This window comes from Rhinolophus hipposideros (genome assembly GCF_964194185.1).
Source record: "Rhinolophus hipposideros genome assembly, chromosome: 7".
In the NCBI taxonomy this organism is placed as follows: Eukaryota; Metazoa; Chordata; class Mammalia; order Chiroptera; family Rhinolophidae; genus Rhinolophus; species Rhinolophus hipposideros.
Window position 1 is genome coordinate 95,507,199 of NC_138053.1, and position 22,949 is coordinate 95,530,147.

Consider the following 22,949-nt stretch of genomic DNA (forward strand, 5'->3'; position numbering starts at 1 on the left):
AACCTTGGACAAATGATGGAGTAGAACTGCATTCCTCAAAGTAAGTGGTCCAATCAAACCCCACGCAGAGGCTTAGATCCTCTGTTTTCAAGAGTTTAAGTTGGTGATGGGACCCCCCAGATCCTTCCCAGACACTTAACAACTTAAAGACCTATTTGAAAGGGGCCTGTTTGAAAATATGTATGGATTCCTGTGTCCAGGAGACAGGGCAGTGATTGACATAGTGATTAACATTCTGGTTGTTTCTATAGTTTTAATTGAAAGCATTGTTCTCAGGTTAAGAGATTTGAAATACTTCAGCAAGTTCTAAATTGATATAGGCCAATTTAGTGGTTCGGATTATATAGTGTATGTCCCATATAACTTCTCATGTTGCTTAACGAGGCTCCCATAGTCTTAAGAATCTACCTGGGCTTTATTTATGCATGAATACCATTCACATCCTTTGCAGGTACATGGTTCCCAACATACCATATTATATGATGAGTCCCTGTTCCAAAATATGTCATGCAATAACTAGCAAAATATATAGACCAAAGAAGCACATAAGGTTCTTGTAATAACAGGATTCTTCCTAGGCTGTTGTGAAGTTGGCATCTTTAGAGTGAAAGGGTTGTCTGGCAGTAGCTGAGCCCAGAGATCTCCATTTAGATGGCAACACAATAGACCCAAGCCTAAAGCGTTTCCACAAGGTTCTAAAGCGATCCGGGGAAAGAAATCAGGATTTAGATCCAGTACATTATCACTAATCTAAGGCCAGCTTCGTTCCCAGCTGTCACATCTCCCCAAAGCAGCGGCTGATAGATATGTGGACCCAATGTGTGACCCAGTGGTAACCCTGCAACCTATGCTCAGAGAGCAAGTGAGATATGCTTTCTGAATTCTGTAACGATATCCACTACATATATTTTAACAAATCAAGCACAGTTATTGGCCCCACATGTTTCCTGTTGATTTGCACAGAACTTTAAAAATAGGCCTGAGATTCTGAGATAATCATTGCATTCACTCCGCGTTTACTATGTCTTGATTTTCAGACTAAATAGTTTATGTACATTACCTTCTATAACGAGTGTTGCATAAGACTTGATAAAAAAGAAATCTATTGTAAAGTAGGCAAAAAGGAACTAAGGGTAATTGTGTGTCTACACCATGTGTTCAGTGCTGCACTAGACAGTTTTCAGTGGATTATCTCATTCAATGCTCGTGAGAGCCCCCAAAGATGGACATTGTGGCTTCCAGTTGATAAATAAAAGAACGAGGGCTCAGAGGCTATAAATAAAGATCGCCTCTATTCACTTATCCTTTCAGAGGCCACGCAGCACTCCAGCTGTTTACTTCAATGGGGCTATGTTTCCTTTGCATAACTCATTTATAGAGATAGACTTAGGAATGATATCAAATTGATGTTATAGCACAAGGCAAGCCTTTTCAAGGAGCATATCCAGTATCCTGTTTTGTTATAACCTGTGACAAAAGATACATGAAACTTTGAAAATAAAGGCAGATCTTTTAACTTCTGAAAATTATCCAAATAGAAAATGTAAGACTTCGATGGAGTCATAAGAGAGTGATGGCTGCAGTACAGTGGGGACCTAAAGATATGCTCCGGGTACCCCTGTATTCATCATGGGAATGAATGAATTGAATGTGAGTGAACCGAAATGGGGTTGTGGATTATGCTTGTTAACAGAAGTTGGATCTTCCTTAGCTAGCTCTTGGAAGTCCGTTATTTCCCAGGTGAGGGGAACTTTGGTGTTACAGAATTGGGGGTGAAAGTATATGAAACTCATTTCCATGATATTCTCACCAAAGAAGGACCTAAGAACTGCATTACAGAATAAAGTGGCTGAGATCATAGGCTCTGGACTCAGCTTGTTTAGAATGATCTTGAGTCTTTTACAACCAGCGTAACTTTGAGCAAATTGAGCCTCATCTGAGCTTGTTTTGCTCTCTGTAAAATGGGATGTAGGCAGTAGGGATGTTGGAAAGATTCAAGGAGTTAATTTGTGCACAGTGTCTGGCACTAACTACCTAGGGTATATGGTTTGCTATGGCTTCATACTTAATATTTAATAAGAAAAATCACATGCCCCAAATAGAAAGTTGCTGGGCAGAAACCCAGAAGATAGCACAACTATAGAAAATGTATTCCAGATAGCTTCATTTCTGAGTCTGTTCAAGGAAAGCTAAGAAAATTTAAACCTATTTCCTCATATGGAAAAGTAAAGCAGAAGAACCTACCCCATTATTCATGGATCTGTTTCTGAGGCAGAAATATAATATACTCAGGGTCAAAACGAGCATGTGATCAAGTGCAATGCAGAGAGCCCTTGCCCAGCTGCCCATGTAGTTTTCTAAACACTAGAAGTTCTTCTTGCTCTGAAATTTAATGGAACCAACAGCAATGTCCCTGAGTTGAAAATACTGCCCCTCAAAGTCTGCAGACACCCCACCCATGGGCTCAAAATGAAGTCCACATCCTTACCTTGCGGAATCCCAGCACTGTATACCCTCACTAGTGATTAGCACAGTACAGTTCCTTTCCTTCCCAGTGTTTTATTACCATAACGGTTTTTTTTTTTACCTTATTTCTCTCCATTCTTTCATGAACCATCACTTAGTTCAAATCCTTCTTCTCTTTCCCGCTGTCACTCTAACCAGTTTAATCTTTCGCCCACCCATGTATTTGGAAAGAGAACATTTACAGCATCTCTGTGCCTAAGACCCCCTTATTTTGGGCCAGGTTCTAAAAGGGGGGTAGGAAGATGACTCTTGCAGTGATTTTCACCTGGAGGCGACCCCAGGGACATTTAGGAATGTCTGGACCAATTTTGGTTGTCACATCCTGGGGCGGTGGGGTACGGGCAGCTAGAGGGTGGAGGCCAGGCATGTCAGTTACCATCCTACAATGCACAGGGCATCCCCACAACAAAGAATCATCCAGCCCAAATGTCGGTAGTTCTGAGATTGAGAAACCCTGGTCTCCTGGAAAGGAAAAGCAGACCAGCATTTCCAAGCACATCTTCCGAATCGCTAGCTGTGCAATCTTTGGCGATTTTATAAAAATTTCCTTAAATCGTAGTTTACTTTTTCTCTAAAACTAGAACATAAAGATTTTGTCCAATAGGGCTGCACTTACCTAACAGAAACTGAATTTCCTTTGAATAGAGCCTTAAAAATGACTATCTTTATCCTGCCATGATAGGGAGTCCACAGTCTCAGGCCTGATTCTGTCCCGGTTCGGGGAGGTGCTGGGTGAGTAGGTGTGTTATTTCGGGCTTCCTCCTGTTGCCCCCAGGAGCAGGAATCCTCACATAACAGAATCCAAAGCAGGGAAAAAGAGACCGTGCAGAGAGTATCTTTCTTTTATCTGGAGGAAAATAATGTCTAGAAGCCTCTTGCAGTCTCTCCTTGAGTCCTATTGGGCAGAATCAGGTCACATGATCATCCTAAGACCCAGCACTGGCCTGGTGCATGGGGTGGCCCTGACTGGATTTGACCAGTCGGGATTTGTCCCCTGTCCTGGGTTTGTCCTATGTAAGGGCGTGGCTCGTGGTGCCAATGCAGCCCTGGCATGGATGCCTGCTCCCCTGGGAGTGGTGAGTACTCACTCCCATGATGAATGAATGCAAAGCCCCTTCATTCAAAGTATTTCCTTATCAAAGCCTTCCATACTGACTGGGGTTATTGCTGTTGGCCCTTTGGGATGCAAAAATTTCAGGTCCCCTGCAGGGAGACTCTCAGGTCCCCTGCAGGGCAGATTTATTTTCAGGGAGGAAATGCATTGGAACAGGCACCTCAGAGCTGTCAGGAATCAGGGCTGTGACTCCAGCTCCTCCTCTCCATGTCTGCCTGTCTGTCTGCCTATTTCTTTCTCATGCTGGGGGTTTCTCCTTGTACCTTCCATGTACTCATTGCTTTCCTATCGCCTTACTGATAAATTCAGCTGGCTCAGCTGACAGTTTGACTCATGACCTTGCAGTTCCCTTTCCACAAGTCACTGACTTATTTTTTCCATTTGCCAGTTTCTATATTTCCATTATAAAATATCTTCTTTGAATAGTCTGAATGATTTCTGTTTCTATCCTCATTCATTTGTCACCATCGCATTCTGTTTCCTTCTGGCTCCACAAATCCTCATTTTCCTAGATTCAGATTTTCTCATGACTTCTAAAGAGATCCCGTAAACCTTTGTAATTCCGATGAGGAAACAGAGGCCAAATGGTCTTTGAGAGAATCTTCTTTGACCCCAATCCTCTATTCTGTCCCCAAGTAACCTGTCCTTTCAAAAGCCCTAATCAATATCAGGGGGATTCCTAAACCTTCAAAAATCACGACAGCATCCCTGATCTGTTACCCCTCATGCCCTCACAGAGGAAGCCGCCAGTGGGAGAGCCTCTCAGGGTAGGGACGTGGGTGGCTGTGCTGGTCAGTTCCTTTCCCCATCCCCATCCACTGTCTGCACCACGTCCAGATTTTTTCCTTGTTTTCTTGGGATCAGTCAGTGGGAGGCATGGGCAGGAGGAGGGAGGCTGGGGTATTTCTTCCTTGCCTTCCTTCGGCCTGGCTGCAGCGCTGGCCAGGGCTTCGCACGCCTGTGACAGGCCCTGTCAGGTAGCGCCTCTCCAAGCTCTGACCAACATGCAGCCCTGAGCCAGTCTTCCCCTCTTCCCAATAGGCCTAGCGTAGTCACAGCTCCCTGTGTCCTCGGCACCTGGTGGCTTCAGCGTCCCCTCATGCTGCCCTTACTCCGCCCTCACTTCTGCCCAGCCGGCTTCCACTGCATTCTCTTCAAAATTGTGTCAACTGTGGCTTCTGTTTCCTGCCAGGGTCAGCCGAGCTGCAACTACTTAAGACTTATATCTTCATCTCCGGGACCCCACCTCTGTCACGAAGCCGTGTTATTGTAAGCTTTGTAACTTGTGGGGCTCATTTTCCCTGACACGCCAGTGACATTCCAGAGGCTTCTGGCTCTTTCTAGACTCAACTGGAGTCTAGTCCACAGAGAAGCAAGCCTGTAGAGAAAGAGGAAGTTTTTTTAATGTAAACTATTAGGGTCAACATTATGTGTTAAACTACATGGATATTGATATTCTCAGTAAATATATAATTTTGGTTGTTTTTTTTTTTTTTTTTAAGTTATTTTCTTTTAAAAATCCACTTACTTTTAAGCCCTTCAGGTTTTGCACCATTTCCCATGAGCCGGACATGCATGTGAGTGTGTGAGTGTGTGTGTGTGTGTGTGTGTGTGTGTGTGTGTGTTTGGGGTATCAGGAGGGACAGCCCACATGTCATATACAGAGCAGCCCCATGGTACCCACGTGACACAATCCAGTTCTATACTTTGAAATCCCTTCTTCCCACAGTTCACTTGTTCAGTAGGGAGAACTATGTACCCTGTGCAAATCCAGCCAGTGAGCCAAACCTGTCAATCATTTGAACAAAAGTTCTGAAATGTTCTCAATGTGAAAATGCCACAAACATCGAAGCTTCCACTGTTCTTCGTATGCTCCCATGAGAATTTTTCTCGCTGATTCTCCCTTCCCGCCAAACACCTACATGCCAGGAGCAGGCGTGGGAGGCTGTGAGTCTGTGGGCTGTTAAGAACGAGGTCTTATCATCTGTGGGTGTTGTCTGAGCTAGAGAATCGTTTGCATGCCATGAGGGAAGCACAGGGGTCCGTACTTGGGTTTGGGAAACCAAAATGGAACTCAGCATCATTTCCTCATGGCCCATGCAGTGCTTTTACTTCTCATGGGCCCTTAGCTAGACTCTGCTCACCGTGCCAGCCATTTGACAAGTAAATTAAATGTGGTTACTTTAAGATGACGTGTGAGCCAGGCCAGGTCTTAAATGACTACTATTTGACAAATCTTTCATTTTTTTAAGGTACATAAAAATGCAACAGAATTGTACACCTGTGATTTTTCACTCCAATTCTTCTTGTTCCGTGGGTTTCTCACTTTAATGGCCAATTCTGCCATGATGTGATCATCAAGCTGTTAGCACCCTCCACTCCCCTTCTCTCCTTCTCCTTCTTTCTCCTTCTTTCCTCCTCCTCCTTCTTCATCTCTTCTACCTGCTTTTTTCCTCCTCCCCCCGCCACCTCCTCCATCATTATCTCCACTGGTGACGTCTGCGGCTTTATTTTGAAACCCTTTGCTGTCCATCCCTTTTTACTGTAACATAAAATATTCTAAATGCATTCCAATTGTCTTGTGAGAGACCTTACATGTTTTTCTCTAAGTTTACAGCCTTACCCCTTTTCTGACACCCTTCCTTATATCTGCTTCCTAGACGAGGAACCTCACTGTGGATGGGCACTTCAGTGCGTGGTCCCCGTGGACGCCCTGCACGCACACGGATGGCAGTGCCGTGGGAACCTGCCTGTGTCGCAGTCGCTCCTGTGACAGCCCAGCCCCCCAGTGTGGCGGCTGGCAGTGTGAGGGCCCCCGCATGGAGATCGCCAACTGTTCCAGGTGTGTAGCTCCCAACACTCGGCTGTCCCTTTGTGTGTAAACTCAGACTGTGGAGGAGGTTGGCAAAGCATTCTTCATATCTTCATATATACCTTCCCTTTTCAAGAGAAAGGCAGAAAGAGACATGGACACCTACCACTGCAAAACACGTGCTCTATGAAACTGTAAAGTAGATTACAGATCACAACCTACTCATATTCCTAGGTTCCTCGTTAGATTAGGAAAAACATTGCTAATGTCAGCAGTACTACTGTGTTTCCCCGAAAATAAGACCTAGATGAACCATCAGCTCTAATGCGTCTTTTGGAGAAAAATTAATATAAGACCTGGTCTTATTTTAATGTAATATAATACCGGGTCTTTATAATATAATATAATGTAATGTAATAATGTAATGTAATGTAATATATAATATAATATAATATAATATATGATAGATGATATAATATATAATATAATATAATACTGGTTCTTATATTAATTTTTGCTCCAAAAGACACAGCAGAGCTGATGGTCCAACTATGTCTTATTTTCAGGGAAACACGATATTGGCTTGTTTGAGAGAAACATCCCTGTCAATTACAGTCTCTTTCTGGAATGTGTGGCCTCATAGTCCCTTACTAGTAGAACTCAGTTATTTGTTGTGCTCTGGCATGATCCACTTGGCTCTTCACAGCTATCTCTCCCTTTTGTCAGTGTCAGGGACCCCCAATGGTTAGAAGTGAACACTATGGGTCCCTCCTTTCTGACCTTGCCATTAGGTGGTTCCTAAGAGTGAAAGAAAGTCTCAGATCAAATTTAGGCTGACACACAAGATGGTACTGTGTTTCCCCGAAAATAAGACCTAGCCGAATCATCAGCTCTAATGTATCTTTTGGAGCAAAAATTAATATAAGACCTGCTCTTATTTTAATAAACATAAGACCGAATCTTTAACATAACATAACATAACATAACATAACATAACATAACATAACATAACATAACAAAGCCTGTTCTCAGAAATGATGGCATCCCAGCTCCCTGTCCCTCAGGCATGCCGAAATGCACACACGTGAGAGGTTCACATAAAGCAGATGTGAAGCTTCTGGTAGCCGATCAGCCAACCTCTAGTCAGACCAGGGAAAGGCATCCTCTCTTGTCAGAGTGGACACTTCACGAAGGCCAGCCCCAGCCTTATACCCCCAGCCTTATTCCCAACGTGTGCAAGGACAGAGAGACACACACAGTGTATCAGCTCATCCACTCTTGGACGCATTAATGCATGTATCCAAAATGATCCCTAGTAGCCCATATGCTAATAAGTGACCTGCTCATGCAGATTCAGAAGCAATATGCGTTGTTCGAAGCAGCTTCTTGTGGTGCGAGCACCAACGTCAGATAGTTGGGGTTGTCTGAGAAGCTAACTACCTACCTCCAGTGTTGATTTCCCTGGGTCTGTAAAGGACAGATCTTGGGTCGTAACTGAAGCTGTCATGTCCACAAACATCCATTGCACTGTTATGGGACAGCTCTCACTGGCAATGTTTGTACTTGGACAGTTGGGTTTCCTGGCACAGTTGTCTTCATAGCAAATTGCTCACCTTCCCCTTAAAAGAATGTTGATAAACTTGATGCCCCTCCAATACCTGAAAATTGGCATCTAATTGGTTTCACCAAAAGTTTCAATATTTGCAAAGGTAGCATTTCGGTTACATCGCTATTGAAATGTGGAATCTAATGGAATCTAAACACCATAGTCATTTGCTAGCTACCTACACGTTTAAGATTGATGATTAGATGCTAATATTCAGAAATCTTATGTTGCTCCTTCTCTTTAATTTCCTATTTCTATTCTATTCCTTATAGAATCTTATCCTAATATGTTATGTTTTTTATGTTTGAAAGTCTTATAATAGTCACCCTATTATACTTTTATGCAACTACCACAAAAACAGATTATATAAATGAAATTAAAAAAAGCTTATTTCTAATAACCATTAGGCTTTATATCTTAAAATTAGCACATGATTAATCTAAACAGCATTACCATTACCCATTTTTGACAAATGATGATTTAACGTAAAAAATGAGATTTTATTGAAAATCCATTTCTTAAGGCAATTGTTTTTAATTCCCAATTACTGTTTCTACTGTTTCTACTGTTTCTACGCTTTCTACTGTTACTACATATATGCAACTTCTTGCCTGAGTCGGGCAGGGCTTAGCATCAATTCCATTCTTATGTTTTATTTTTCTACTTCTAAGTGCTGACAAGTATTACTCCCATCAGAAGATAGAAATGTAAGATCACAGCACTTTCACTCGCTTCTCTGAATTCTTTCAAAGTTATCTCCCAAAAGTGCGGTAATATAACATCAAAGATTGTTTTTAACACCCGATGTCAGTTGATACCTGTTTATGCTGGCCTTCAATTTTGTTGGAAGCAAAACATTGGAAACCATCTAATCTGTAAATTGAATTTTTTGCTTGGTCAGTACTGTCAAGTACTTTCTCAATTTGTGCAAAGTACATCAAAGAGCCTTTGAGAAGACTGATCAAACAACTCTAAATTCAACCTGTTATCCTTTATGTATGGGCACCTGTTCAATCCAATACACTCAGAAAGTGTTGGAAAATTCCAAATATTCCTAGTTGAATACATTTTTCAAGTATAATATTTTTGATTATATGCTTTATTTCTTGACATCATTTAAATATATGTTCTCAGTGCCTTAGAGCAGCAGGTTAAAGACATTCAATTTATGAAAAGAAATCCACAATATAAAGAAATCAGCTAAACCAGACTGTACCGTCAAAGCAGGGCCAACTCAGACTTACTGTCGCTCAGAAAAAATCTGTTCTTTTTTTCTTCATAATTAAACATTTGTGCGTCCTCATGACACCACGTCACTTCTGAATTCTAATTCTTAGTGAGGAGGGAGGGAGGAAGAGAGAGAGATTAAGAAATGTAACTAGCTAATAGAAAGGTAGTCGGTCAAGGGACTGCCTGGAACCTTGAAGGAGTTTGTCATTTAAATGCATTAAGTCTCCACGGCCTTCCATCTTTTTACTCATGTCGTCCTTTACGGAACTTTCTCTGGGAGCAAAACCAGTGTCCATCCTGGAATGGCCAAGAGTACCACTCAGACAGGAGACTTGTGTTTAGGAAGGAAATTGGAAGATGCCCCAGCATCATCCTCTTTGAGGGCAGGAAGGCAGGCATCTGGGCTGAGGGAAGATTGATGGTCCTGCAGGTCCAACAAAGAACCCCGCTGACCATGCGAGAGCTGGAACCACCCGATGGTTGTTAGAGCCTCCCAGCTGAGGGTCATAGCCACCAACGCTCAGCAGCTGGAGAAAGGGGTCTCCATCCTCAGAGCCCATCGTGTGGCATTCACTGCTGCTGTGAGCTTTGGCAGCGACTGGGAGATAGAAAAAGCCACATCCTTCATCAAAGCTCCATCTGCTCTGTAGTCTGCTGAGCTCCCAACACCCCACTCAGTCAACATTCAGTGCTGGGTGACCAGGAGACCCCTGGGTAGGGTTCCTGTGTTCTCTGTGTACTGTTTTGTTGTTTGATTTTCTTTTACAGCTCTCTGCACTGTATGCAGTTATTTCCTCCTCAGTTTGCTCCTCTGTCCTCTAAACCTATAGCTCCGTGACCACAGTATTATTTTATACTTTCAAAGCAGTATTTTATAGTTTATAAAAGTGGTTCATTTTATTTTTATTTTACATTTTTATGTATCTACCTTATTTAATATACATATATAAAATAACATAAATAAATACAGATATGCACAATTTGTGCTCCTTATTTGTACTTTGTATCTTTGTCACATTGCAAGAAAATAGCCAAGAATCTGAATTTAAATAGCCCTCCTTCATCTTTAGTAAAGTTTGTTTTAAAGCGCTGGGCATTAAGGTGCTCTGTCATTATGAATGCTAGCAAGGGAATGACTAATTTTCATTGATATGGATAGATTTTAAAAGTAATTATTATGTATAGCTGTCGATGATTATTTCGTTCAAGGTGAACTTTTCATAGATTATAACTGATAGCAGGACAAGTCAAATAAAAGCATAAACTCTACGGGCTCAGGGATTCATCTCTTGTTGCTTTTCAATGAACCTCATTTTTTTTTTTTAGATTTACACTTTCATAAGTAAAGTTTCTTAATAGTTTCTAATATAATCCATTTTGAATTATTTATAGTGTACTTAAAAAAACTTTACTCTCAAATTTCCTACCTTGACTCTAAAATCAGATACCTGGGAGAAAAATCTCACAGTAATTGAGAGTCCCATGACACAGTACATCGGTCCCATGGCCCCGGTTCCTTTTTCCTTCACAGCCCATAATCCGATGGCCCAGGTGGGGGAACACTTGAATTTGGAAGTGGGTGAAGACAGGGGCCGGCCTGTGAGCCACTTTGACTCAGTGACCCAACTGCTTTGTCTCCCCAGGAATGGCGGCTGGACCCCCTGGACCTCCTGGTCTCCCTGCAGCACCACCTGTGGGATCGGCTTCCAGGTGCGACAGCGATCCTGCAGCAACCCCACGCCCCGCCACGGAGGCCGGGTGTGTGTGGGACAGAACCGCGAGGAACGGTACGTCCCGCTGAGCCCCAGCGTTGCCCTCCTCAGCTTCAGGTCATTCCAGCGTGGTGGGTTCCCCTGAGGTTTTAGTGTGGGATCTAGCTTAGCTTCTCTGCGGTGTCTCTTTCTGTTGAGCTGTATTGTCCCCTCCTTGTCCTGACATCCTTTAATTATGGCCAAAGACTTGTGTCGACAGCATGGGTGGCACCATAATCCCTGCAGGTTGTCTCAGCTGAGCCATTTCCGAAGGAATGGAGATCCAGGGACAGTGGGCAGCTCTGTGCTGGGCTCCGGGAGACTCGGCAAGTGAGTCTGTGAGAGAACAATTGTTCTTGTTAGAATTCAACTAGACCAGTTTCAAAACCTACAGTTTCCTGTCGGCCCTAAGGCCGTCCTGGGTCCATGTGGTATTGGTCAGATGAAGTCGTTTTCATCAGAACTAAACTGAGCAGCTGGAGTGTAGGCGAGAACATATTCAAGGTTTGGTTTATATTTATTACTAGTACACACTCGTCAGTTAACAGGTAGCCTCAGTGAAGCTACGGAATCACCCAGAGTGGGGCATTTTTTCCATGTGTATTTTAAGCTTTTAGCATATCAGGAGGTCATTTTCATTCAGTCTTGTACTTAACGCTTTGTTGCTTTTTATAGAATCGGACATTTGATTTGGCCTTCATAAAATCTACAGTTCTGATAGTGGACTCTTTTTCACAAATTTAAAGTACATTCCCGTTTATGATCATTGGGAGAATATCCAAGTAGGTTAATTTTGCATCACTTTCTGGATTCTTATTCTGCCAAACCCACATAAACTTATTGTACTGATCCATGTAAAACAAAATGGCTTTCAGTGCCTTTTAATTAAAATGTAGTAAGGCTTGTATTTGTTGATATAGGTTCACTGGGAGCCTCATAAAACCACTGTAAGCAGTTATTTCCTATGTGATTAGTATTTACATAGACAAAATCAACAGGCTTACTATATACAGAATTCTCTACTAGTTATGTATTACACCTCAAAGCAACTGGAGATAATCATTCTTTTCTTTCTTCACTGTGTTCCTAAATTACCAATTAAGATTTCACTCCTTTTGACTCAAAGGGAAATGAAAGATGATTCTTACAAAGCAGGGTTGGTCATTTCTGAGTAGTTCCCCCAAGATATTCTTGTGCAAGTCTGGCATTTCCGATCCAACACCAGTTGATAAGTGGGAAAGCCAATTATAGGAGAGCAGTCTCCCTACTATTTCCAAGCCTTGTGATATCTAAAATTGGTTGGAACTTTGACAGTGTGATACATTGTCACATAATACAGTCCATTCAGGCAAAGCCACCTTGATCTGTGTGAAGCCATCCTTAGAATCACAGCCCCTCCACAGACCTAACACCTGTTGTCACCTTTCCTGGACTGAACACACGGGAAAAGCTGTTTAACTCTGTGGCTAATATATACGTATGTTCCATATCCAATTGCGGTTGTTCTTAAAGCTTTGTTTTCAGGCAAAGATCAGGATGGCTAGTGTGTTTGGAGGACTTATATTTAAAATGTCCGTTTTTACAGAGATGAATATTTGGTCAATGGAGGAAATTGGGTTTAAGTAATAAAGGAATGGAGGGTAGGAATAGAGACTATGTAAGATTTTTAGAGAAGTGAAGCCTCCCTATTGAACAGCCTTTCATAGGGGTTATCAAGGAGTTAATGAAAACTAGAAAACCAACATGGTGCCCCTTCTTGGTCTTCACCAGGAAAGTTCTTAGATTTCTTTGTCGTGTTCTCTCCACATAAGTAATATAAAGGAATAACATCCTTTGCAAATGTTGGAGAACTAAACTCAAGATTAAAGGAAATCTTTTGTACCTCCCTGGGAAGGTGCAAAATACCAAGGAATAAGGATACACAATCATTAAACACAATCACCTCATGCATATTTAAACACCAACAACCCTAAAGAAGTCCTGAGTGGCTACAAGTGAATAAATTGATTTTTCCAAAAGTTGTCCTTAAATTAAGGCCAGGATTATAGTTTAGTGACTTTTGATTTGAGACAAAATCTCCAATAGGTGGAATACTTCGATGGCAGTGTTATTGTAACTAAAATCTCAAAATTATGCATATCACTTTTTTATGCAGTAATAAAGAACATATCTAATTTATATTTTACATGTACTCTAAAAAGTTTGGCCGCTTTGTTTTTCTGTTCTAAAACACCCTGGAAAAATAATTTTCTTGACAATCAGGAACTGAGTAGAAGCAGTGAATCCCAAAGGGGCCACCGTGGACCTCTGTGTGAATATTATCAAAACACAAACCTCATTATCTGCATTAGTTTTCTCCTGCTGTGTGCCAATAGTTCCACAAGCTCAGTGGTCTAAAATCACACACATTTATTGTCTCACAGTGTCAGGGGATTGGGAGCTCCCAATAGGACTTACCTGTGTTCTCTGCCTGGCCAGAACTGCAATCCCACCTGAGGCTCAGCTGAAGAAGGATGTACTTCCTAGATCATGTGGCTGGTGTCAGCATGCAGTTCCTTGTGGGGACCTCAGTTTCTCACTAGTTAGCCAGAGATTGCCCTGAATTTATTGCCAAGCGAACCTTCCCATCATGGTCACTTGCTTCTTCAAACTAGCAAGGAAGATTGTCTCCTTGCAGATGGGCGTTGCATTCTTACATAATGCCATCATAAGGTGACATGCCACCTGACCTTGCCATATTCTGTTAGAAGTAAGTCGCAGGCCCTGTCTACACTCAAGAGGGTGACACTATACCAGGTGTGGCTACCAGGGGGCAGGGATCATTGGGGTCACCTTAGAGTATCTGCCATAATCAGTTGATTATCTGTTCCTGAGTCGTTCACATTCCTTCCACATGCAAGATGCATTTCATCAACTCCCAACGTCCCCACAAGTTTTATGCCATGAATTCATCTCCCCAAATTCCAGAACCATATGTAAATCAGCCCCAAATGTGAATGAGGCCCTCAGGATGTAGTTCCTCTCACTCTGTCAACCTCTAAAAGGAGAGACACGGTATCTGCCAGCAACACACCCAACGTGCAATGGTGGGACCAGCAAAGGGCAACAGCCACAGACATTTCTGTTGAAAGTGGGGAAAATGGAAAGTACACAGGAATCGCTGCTCCTCAGAAATTCTGAAACCTAGCCAGACAGGTGCTGGGAGGTGCTCCAGGAAGTTTCAAGGCCTGGCCATAATTCTCCGTGGTTTTTGGCTCTGCCTTCTAGGCGCTCAGTTCTGCTTCCTGAACCTTCCTTCCTTCCGCCTAAAAGGTAACATGTGCTTGCCTGCTGCTGGGTGCTTTCATCAGCCTGCTTCCTGCTGGTAGAATTTTGGATTCCCAACAGCCACATTTCATTGGTACTTTCTCTGTACCTTTCAGTACAAGCTGGTATTTTTGCTGAAATAAACTCTGTGGGTCTTGCTGGATTTCCGTGTCGTTTGCTTCACTGAACAAAAGTACACCCACAGATCATTTTGAGCTGGTCCTTCTCTACCTGGGGATGGTGTCCAGATGTTTGAGGGGCAACACCCTGTAGCTCGCCTGTGATTGAGAGAGTCTGGGAGACACACCCTTGCTCTTGATCTTTTGTGAGAGGACCCTTTGTGTGACTGAACACTATTCTGATCCTTTGATCCTTCTGAGATGTTTAACAAAAGATTGTACAGCCACATCCTCAGCCTTTTACTCTATGCCGATCACTCCTGCCAATGCTCAGAAGCTATTTCTTTAGCATCTTTTGCCATCAGGAGAGGCTCAGAATTTCTAATACTGTTCAGTCCTGGTTCCTTCTGTTTAATCTTTCTTCCCCCAATTTTTTTTTCTTTCTCCTGCATTTAACAATAAGCAGCAAGAAGAAACCGCTCCAATACTTTACCTGGAAATTTCCTTAAGTATATAACTAGTTCACACTTCCACGTTCAACTTCCCATAATACTTCAGCAATAATTTTAGAAGCTCTCTGCCTTGACTATAACAAGGCTCTTTCTTCCACTTTCCAGTAAGATGCTCTTATTTCCTTTTTAACTGTGATAAAATACATATAACACAAAATGTTCCATTTAACCATTTTTATGTGCACAACTGAGTGGCATTAATTGCATTCACACTATTGTGCAACCACAGCTATCGTCTATTTCCAAACATTTTTCATCACCCCAAACTGAACCTGTGTAGCCATTAAGCAACAACGCTCCATTTCCCCTTCCTTCCAGCCCCTGGTCACCTCTAAGCTATATTCTGTCTCTATGGATTTTCCTATTCTAGACATTTTGTATAAGTAGAAGCATGCAATATTTGCCCTATTGTGTCTGGCTTATTTCACTTAGCATGTTGTGTTCAAGGTTCATCCATGTTGTAGTCAGTGTCAGAACTTCTTTCCCTTTTTTAAGGCTGAATAATATTCAACTGTATGACTGTACCATGTTGTAGTTAGCCATTAACCCATCAATGGACGTTTGGGTTATTTCCACCTTTTGTCTATTGTGAATAATGCTGCAGCGCACACAGGTATATGGGTATCTGTGCAAGTTCCCATTTCATTTCTTCTGTGTATATACCTAAGAGTAGAATTGCTTGGTCATATGTTAATTCTATGTTTACAGTTCTGAGGAATTGCCAAACTGATTTCCACAGCGGCGGCACCATTGTACATTCCTACCAGCAACATATAAGGATTACAATTTCTCCACGGCCTTACCAACAATACGTGCTACTTTAAGTTTTTGTAGACATAATAGGTGGTGTGTCACTGTGGTTTTGATTCACATTTCTCTACATACTAATGATGTTGAACATCCTTTCATGTTCTTATGGGCCATCTGTAGTCTTGTTTGGAAATATCTAGTCAAGTCCTTTGCCCGTTTTCTAATTGGGTGGATTTTTTTGTTGCTGAGCTTGTCCTTTATCCTTCTTCCTTCTAAATCCTCGCTGGCAGCATCCTCAAAATCTACATTTATGCTAACAGTCTGTTAGGTTTTCTCTACCCTGCTCAAAATTCTACTTGCTTCTACCCTGGTCCCCAAACCACTTCCCCATTTTTAGGTGTTTCTGACAGTAGTGCCACATGTGTAGGTACCAAAATCTGTTTTACTGGTTATTATGTAGTAATATTACCACCAGCTCAGCTGCCTAAAGCCCCACGTGGTTCTTGGCTCACAGTTCCAGTGGGTTCGTGCCTGGACACATTGTATCTTCTGTGTCCTGCGTTTCAGGATCTCACAAGGCCAGGTATAGACCATGGCTGTGGCTTTACCTGAAGCTCGACTGGAGAAGAGTCTGCTTTTCAAATCCTGTGGCCGTTGGCAACATTCAGTTCCCCTCAGTTCCTTGGTACCTGGGCCTTCCCGACCTGGCTGCTTGCTTCCTCAGAACCAGCCAAGGAGAGTTTTCTTGAAAGGGCATCGCCCTCTTTATGTAACATAATCATGGGCGTGATATCCTGCAATCTTTGCCACATTCTGTCAGGAGCGAGTCACGAGTCCCCCCAGCATGAATGGGAGGGGACCACACAGTGTTAGTTCTAGGAAGTGGGGATCGTGGGGACCACATTAGAGTTAAAAGTCAAAGGAATGAATGTGTTTTTTTTTTTTTTAATACGATTATTGTTTGCCTTGGTGGGTGTGTTTACTTAGTTCTGAGGTGAGCCAAAACTGTGCTTTTTACAAGTCTTTCCTCTCCCCGAATGGGTTTTCTTAGCTTTCATTTGGGGTGAAAATTAATATTATTCTAAACTCAATGTATGTCCAATTTCTCTGGTGCCACAAAAGATTCCATCATTTCAGTATGGCTCAGCAAAGGGACAATCACTTAGAAAGAAGCAAGGAGGAAATAGTTCTGACAGGACTCTGATTGGTGCAGGCTGGCAGAATGCAGTGAAAAGCTATCACGGACCTAACCGGAACAGAACACAATTTACAGCAGAAAGAAATAGGAAAAGAAATGTGAGACAGTGTTGAGAATCTAGTCTATACGGGATTATGAAAAGCAATTCTTTTCACACAGATGAGGTTTATGGAAAAATGGATAATTTATGGAGACATATTGCTGGGTCACTAATTATCTTTTAAATGCAAAATGAGAGTGAGCAGTCATGGGCAAAATTAACATCTTAATTTTTAATGCCTCATGAAATGCATCTGTGATTTTCCATGCTTTAAGATACTAGAGATCCAAGAGAGCCCATCAAATTTCAAAAATGTTTAGCATGTTATTTGGTCAAAACCAGCTGCATATAGAGGACTGGAGCAAAAAGATCCAACAGCTGGCCTATTGTGTAGGTATCTTACCCATAAATTGATACAAATCTTGTAACAAGCAGAGTCACCATAGTAACTTACTTCCAGCTTCCATTTGTATTTGTGACCATGAAAGAGTAGTTCAACAAGAGTGCTTCCCTTAGGATCGCTTGTTGGTGGAGTGGGAGAATAAGGGGGCCAAAGGGACCCTACTTCCCTGAAATTGTAGAGAATCAGTTAGGGGCTTGCAGGAGCTCTGCCTCTGAGCAGACTCTCTCCTGCTGGATTTGTGAGTGAAAATCGAGACGTAAAGGGACAAAGCTAGCCCAGCAATTTCTGGTTCCCTTCTGACCTCCCTTACAAAGGGTGACATGTACATATCCTGATGAGGCTTTTCCCCCAGGACTACTATAGATGGAGAAAGAGAAAGAAAGGGAAGGCAGGTCGGGGGCAACTTTAAAAGCAGACACCTATGAAACTGATGAAAGTTCGGGGTTTCATACCACTTCAGCTTCTCCTGCAATACATTTTTAGCTACCATAACATACGGGGCATTTTCAGAGCTGGACTAATTCAGGCAAATGGGAGAAAGTTGTGTGCACCATGATTTATTTTGCTGTGGGGAAATGGTAGCTCGGTTACTGTGCTTCTCATTAAAAGTCAAGGGTCTTGTATTTCCTTTGTTCTCTCTACTCTTTTATTGTTTGTTTGTTTGTGTTTTCGAAAGCAAAAATTAGGGCCAAGGCTTTCCAGGAGGTCCATGCCTTTTAAATGTTAGTGGGTCAGCTTTTAAACAGGAGACAGTCTTCTACTCCTTCTTCTGCCCACAGTGAAAGAAGCTACCAAACCCCATGCATATCGCTTCCTCTCCTTCTACCGCAGTCAAGCTTTTCTAGCTTGGAATATTTCTCCCTTGGATTGCTTCAATCCAGGTTCTCCTGACCAGTATTTGCCCCATTAGCTCTTTCTGCTGGTGGCCTCACCTGTCTACATGTGGAGATTTTGAATTAAATGCTGCGAGTTCTGATGTTCTGAGTTTTCTTGACTTGCTCCTTCCAAATGTGTTCTCCAAACAAATGGCAGTTTCCTCTTGAAACAGTCCATGCACCAACACAACTGTTAGTAGTCAGCCAGCAGTCGCGATGTTTTATTTATTGTAACTCTAAACGTGTGCACGTTTCCTAAAGTCACATTCCTTTAATCTATTGTATCCACAATTTTGTTTTGGCTCTTTTATCTAGAGGTCATACTCTCTTAAATTAGAAGGTCTCTCCTTTACTTTCCTACACAGAAGAATGGCCTTAGCCCTGAGCCCTGAGACTCGGGGCCCTGGGAGATTGTATATGACTTCTTAAGAAGGAAACCTCATGTTTCTTTTTGCTTCAAAAATGGAAAAGATGAAGAAGAGTGATAACTATTCAGTTTCATGGGCTACTTTATGTGAACATTTAGAGAAATGAAACCATTTGTCTGATTGATTCTTGACTTTCTAGAGGCTTTCTCATGCCAGGACATTTCAACCCTGCCTCCGGAAGTAAGGGTGTTTCCCAGTTTCAATTGAGAGGCTGACTTTGGACTTTGTTTATTTGTTTGTTTGTTTGTTTTTCTAAACATTCACACAATTGCCATATCTTACTCCCACGATGCCAAACCCCATAAATATCTCTTATTCTCCCCCACCATCATCATGTTTATCTAGCTTGGAATCTCTCCCTTGGATTGCTGCAATCCAGGTTCTCCTGGCTGATATTTACCTTATCAACTTTTCCTGCTGGTGGCCTCACCCATCTCCATACTCAAGCATGGAGAGCTCCTTAAATCTCACAGGCTCGGGTCCGCCAGTGAGATGAGCCACCAACCCCTGGAGACCAGTGTCCACCCTTTGACTCGGACGATGCTATTTTGTCTCTGGAGCTCTGTGGGATTTCCTTGATTTCTTGTAAATAAAGTTCAAGTTCTTCCACCCTATCCATAAAGATAGATCATTCCACTTCCCGTCACCTTTTTCTGTTCTCTTTTCCTCAGTCCCCTGTCTTACTTCATTCTTCCCATCTCTACCTTCCAGTTTTTTTCAGAATGTCAGCCAATGCTCCATCTGCCTCATTCTATTGACCCCCTTCAGCTTGGCCTGGCTTTTTATTTTTCGTTGCTGTTCCTGAAGCCTTCACTATTCCATGGATTTTTCCTAGTTTGGAAAAAAACCACTGAACCTTACCAGCATTTGCTTTCAGGAAACTAGGTTCCCCAAATTACTTTTCCTGATTTCTGGAAAGCGGCTGCCATTTGCCCCTGTTTTCTGCTCATTAAAGATTGTGCTTTCTCCGCTGTACATCCTGGGCTTGTGCCCACCTCAGGTTGTAAGTACCTGTGACAGGAAGCACTCTCTCTAGCGTCCTTTGCACGCGCCCTGCAGGAGTAAGTGCTTGTTAGTAATCATGACATTAAAGGTGACTGATGGAGCTTCCTGCATGGGCCCTCCGGCCTCCTGCTTTTGAAGGCAGATGGCCTGGGGTGGCGAGACAGGGAAACCTTGCGTTCCAGGGTTCTCTAGCAGCTACATTTGTGCTTAGTAGATGGAGGGCTGGGTGTCAATAGCCCTTACGTTGTCAGATGTATCACGCTAAATTTGGCCAAGTTCAGAGCAGCGTCTTCCTCCCTATGAGCTCTAACCCATAAAATGCCAGGCTCTTTCCTGTTTTTGTTTGTTTGTTTATTTGTTCCCCTCACTTCGTTTCATTTGCAGTACTAAAGACTGAGGGAGACTTGATCCATCTACAGCTAAAGAAGGGCTTGTATATTTGGCTAAACATTGCCAGAATGAATGTATATTTAGAAGTATATTCAATTGCTAAAAAATAGGACTAGTAGTTGTAACTGGTAATTCAACTCTATTTAGCTAACTGGTGGTCTTTTAAATTAAGGTTGTTGGGCATCATTCTGGGAGTCTACAGATAAATTTGAAAGTGCACTAACCTCAGCAAGTGATTGCATGAGGCTTCATGCTAAATTCAGGCTTTAACTTTTTTGTAACTTCTTATAGTAATAGGATTCTGAGCCTTATTTGATTCATGAGTGAGAAATGCAATCCAGATACACTTTTGCTGACGTTGTATTCAGAACCTACTTTATCTTTCAATGTTTATGTTTAGCAGAGAAATGCCCTACCGAGGTATTTTCTATGTGTCCTCATTTTGGGGTGTCTATTTGAAGGGTTTCCTTTTGTTTGTTTCTCCTTTAATTGGCTGCACAGGAAGACCCATCCTGCAGTGTGAGTTTAGCACAACCGTCATTGTCCCGCGCATCCCATTGTCTGTGCACACGCGGCATGGCCAGCGCCACCTCTGCCTCCTTCCCTGTGCAACCACTTCAACTGCAAAACCCCGGTCCACGCGGAGCATGCCCATGTGTGCGACATCTGGTGCAGGGACGGAGCGTGGAGGGTCTGCGGCCGCTCCTCGCACTAAGCCGTCCCCTGTCCTCTTGCTTCCCCCATTACAGATACTGCAATGAGCATCTGCTGTGCCCCCCGCACATGTTCTGGACAGGCTGGGGCCCTTGGGAACGGTGCACGGCCCAGTGCGGGGGCGGCATTCAAGCTCGTCGCAGGACCTGTGAGAATGGGCCCGACTGCGCGGGCTGCAGTATGGTGAGTACAGCTCGCGGCCTGCAGCTGGGAGAGCAGAGCCAGCACACGCTGCATGTTCTCCTACCCACATGCCCTGAACACACAAGATGCACTGCAAACACTAAGTGCCTGGTACATACTAAGTGTTATGCACTTAACATACTATGCACTTAACATACTATGCACTTAACATACTAAGTGTGATGCACTTAACATACTAAGTGTTATGTACATACTAAGTGTTATGCACACACCAGGTGCTCTGCACGCACTAGGTGTTCTGCACACACTAGGTGCTTGGCACTGACTAGGTGCCTAGCAAACACTAAATGCTGTGAATCACATACGTTTCTCTGGTTAATGACAATGCTTGGAGGAAAGACTGGAAATTCAGAGTATCCTGGAAGCTTCTTGAATTAAATAGTCACCCATGGGGTATGCTGCCCCAGAGTTCTTCAGTTCCCATTTCTGAGCTGTCATGACATTTCAAATCATGACAAAAACTTCAGCCTGCTTAAAATTCTGGTCACAGTATTTGATTTGGGGAAATGGGATAAGGTCTCTATACTGAGCCTACACTAATGTATGGAACACAGATGAACCTGAGACACTGAGTAGTGAGAAACTTTATGGGGTCACTGTCAGGTCCACTGGTGCCAATTGAGAGGGAATAAAAGATAACTCAAGAGTTTTGTTTGTCTTCCACCTTAGCAGCTCATCTTTTCGTTATCACTTTGAAGCCCCAAATAATATTTCTCTAGTGCAAGCTCCTTCCCAAAGGCCGGTTGTTGCTCTTCCTGCACCATCGGTCAGGAACCCTGAGCCTAAAAGCCTCCTGGGCTGGCACCTCATTCACCTTCCCCTGGTGCTGGCACCGCAGAGTGTGTGCAGCGATGGGAGCGTGTTTGGGGGAGAAGTTCAGCAAGGTCTAGCTTGGCATTTTTCCTCACTGTTCGTTTCAGTTGGTCTTTGCAGCATTTTGGTCCCCTGGTTGATGAGACTGAGCTATGTTTTTGTGCTGCTGTAAGGCTGGTTTTTGTGAGACGTAAAAACCACATACCCCCCAACGGCCTTGAGGAATTTGGAGAGAGGAAGAGGGCTATGAGATGCTTTGTCAGATGTTACTCCGACCCAAGGAGACCTCTGTTACCGGGATTTGCGATTACATTTTTCCCCTTTGCACTGGCTGATACTGCAATAGCTTTAATAGAAGCTGTTAGTGATTAAAAAGGGACTCTTTCCAGGTCAGCCTGAACTAAATTTGAACCCTGAAAAATATCAATGTCCAATTTGCAATGATATATTTATTGATATTTCGGGTGCTGAAATCTAAAATTATTTCTTAAAATGTATGGGTAAATCTGTGAGCATTCCCTTGTTCTAGGAAAACAATTCAAATTTGGTAGCTTTATGTTTTGCTGAATATATAATTTCCTATTTCCGGTGGGTGGGCATCTGCAACATGAGAGCTCCATGCCTGAATCGGACAGGGTTTGTCTTGTCCGCTGGGATGGATGGCCCAAGTTGTTGTTACACTTTAGTTTCTAAAACCTTATAATATGAAAAACTCGGAAAACGTTTCCAATCATTCATTTTTTTCATTGCAAATTGACTTCAATAATTACGTTTAAAAACAGTTTAATGAAAGAAAGAAGTTTATATTAAGGAAAGTTTAGCATATCTCTGATGTAGTCACTGGAATGTATGTGTATGGGTGCACGTATGTGGTGGGGGAATACATGTAAATGTATTTTTACATGTAAGTAATGTAAAACTCGAATGTCTTCCTAAAATGTTAATGTACGTATTACTTTATGTCCACGTTCTCAGAAGTATGGTTTATGAAACAAATAAAACATTAGGTTTCAAATCCAGAAAAATGTTATGCAAGTCTCCAATGAACCTAATGTCAGTTCTTAGGTATTTTAGTTGTTTTTCTTCTTTCCCACCACAATTAATCTCCTGACCATGTGCTTCCAAGAAGATGATATGGTGGCAGATTGGAGCC

The 22,949-nt window shown here is 42.6% G+C and overlaps 1 protein-coding gene across 3 annotated transcripts in view; it reads left to right on the forward strand.

Moving 5' to 3' along the window:
• The window catches only part of SEMA5A (semaphorin 5A), a 427,518-nt gene that overhangs the window by 356,145 nt on the left and 48,424 nt on the right, over window positions 1-22,949 (forward strand). For 2 of the 3 annotated variants that reach the window (XM_081053769.1, XM_081053770.1), the window contains 4 exons: window positions 6,301-6,482; window positions 10,932-11,075; window positions 20,567-20,584; window positions 20,815-20,962. In XM_081053769.1, coding sequence (XP_080909895.1) covers window positions 6,301-6,482; window positions 10,932-11,075; window positions 20,567-20,584; window positions 20,815-20,962 — 492 coding nt within the window. The remainder of the gene's footprint in view (window positions 1-6,300; window positions 6,483-10,931; window positions 11,076-20,566; window positions 20,585-20,814; window positions 20,963-22,949) is intronic. The other variant, XM_081053771.1, reaches the window with a different exon arrangement.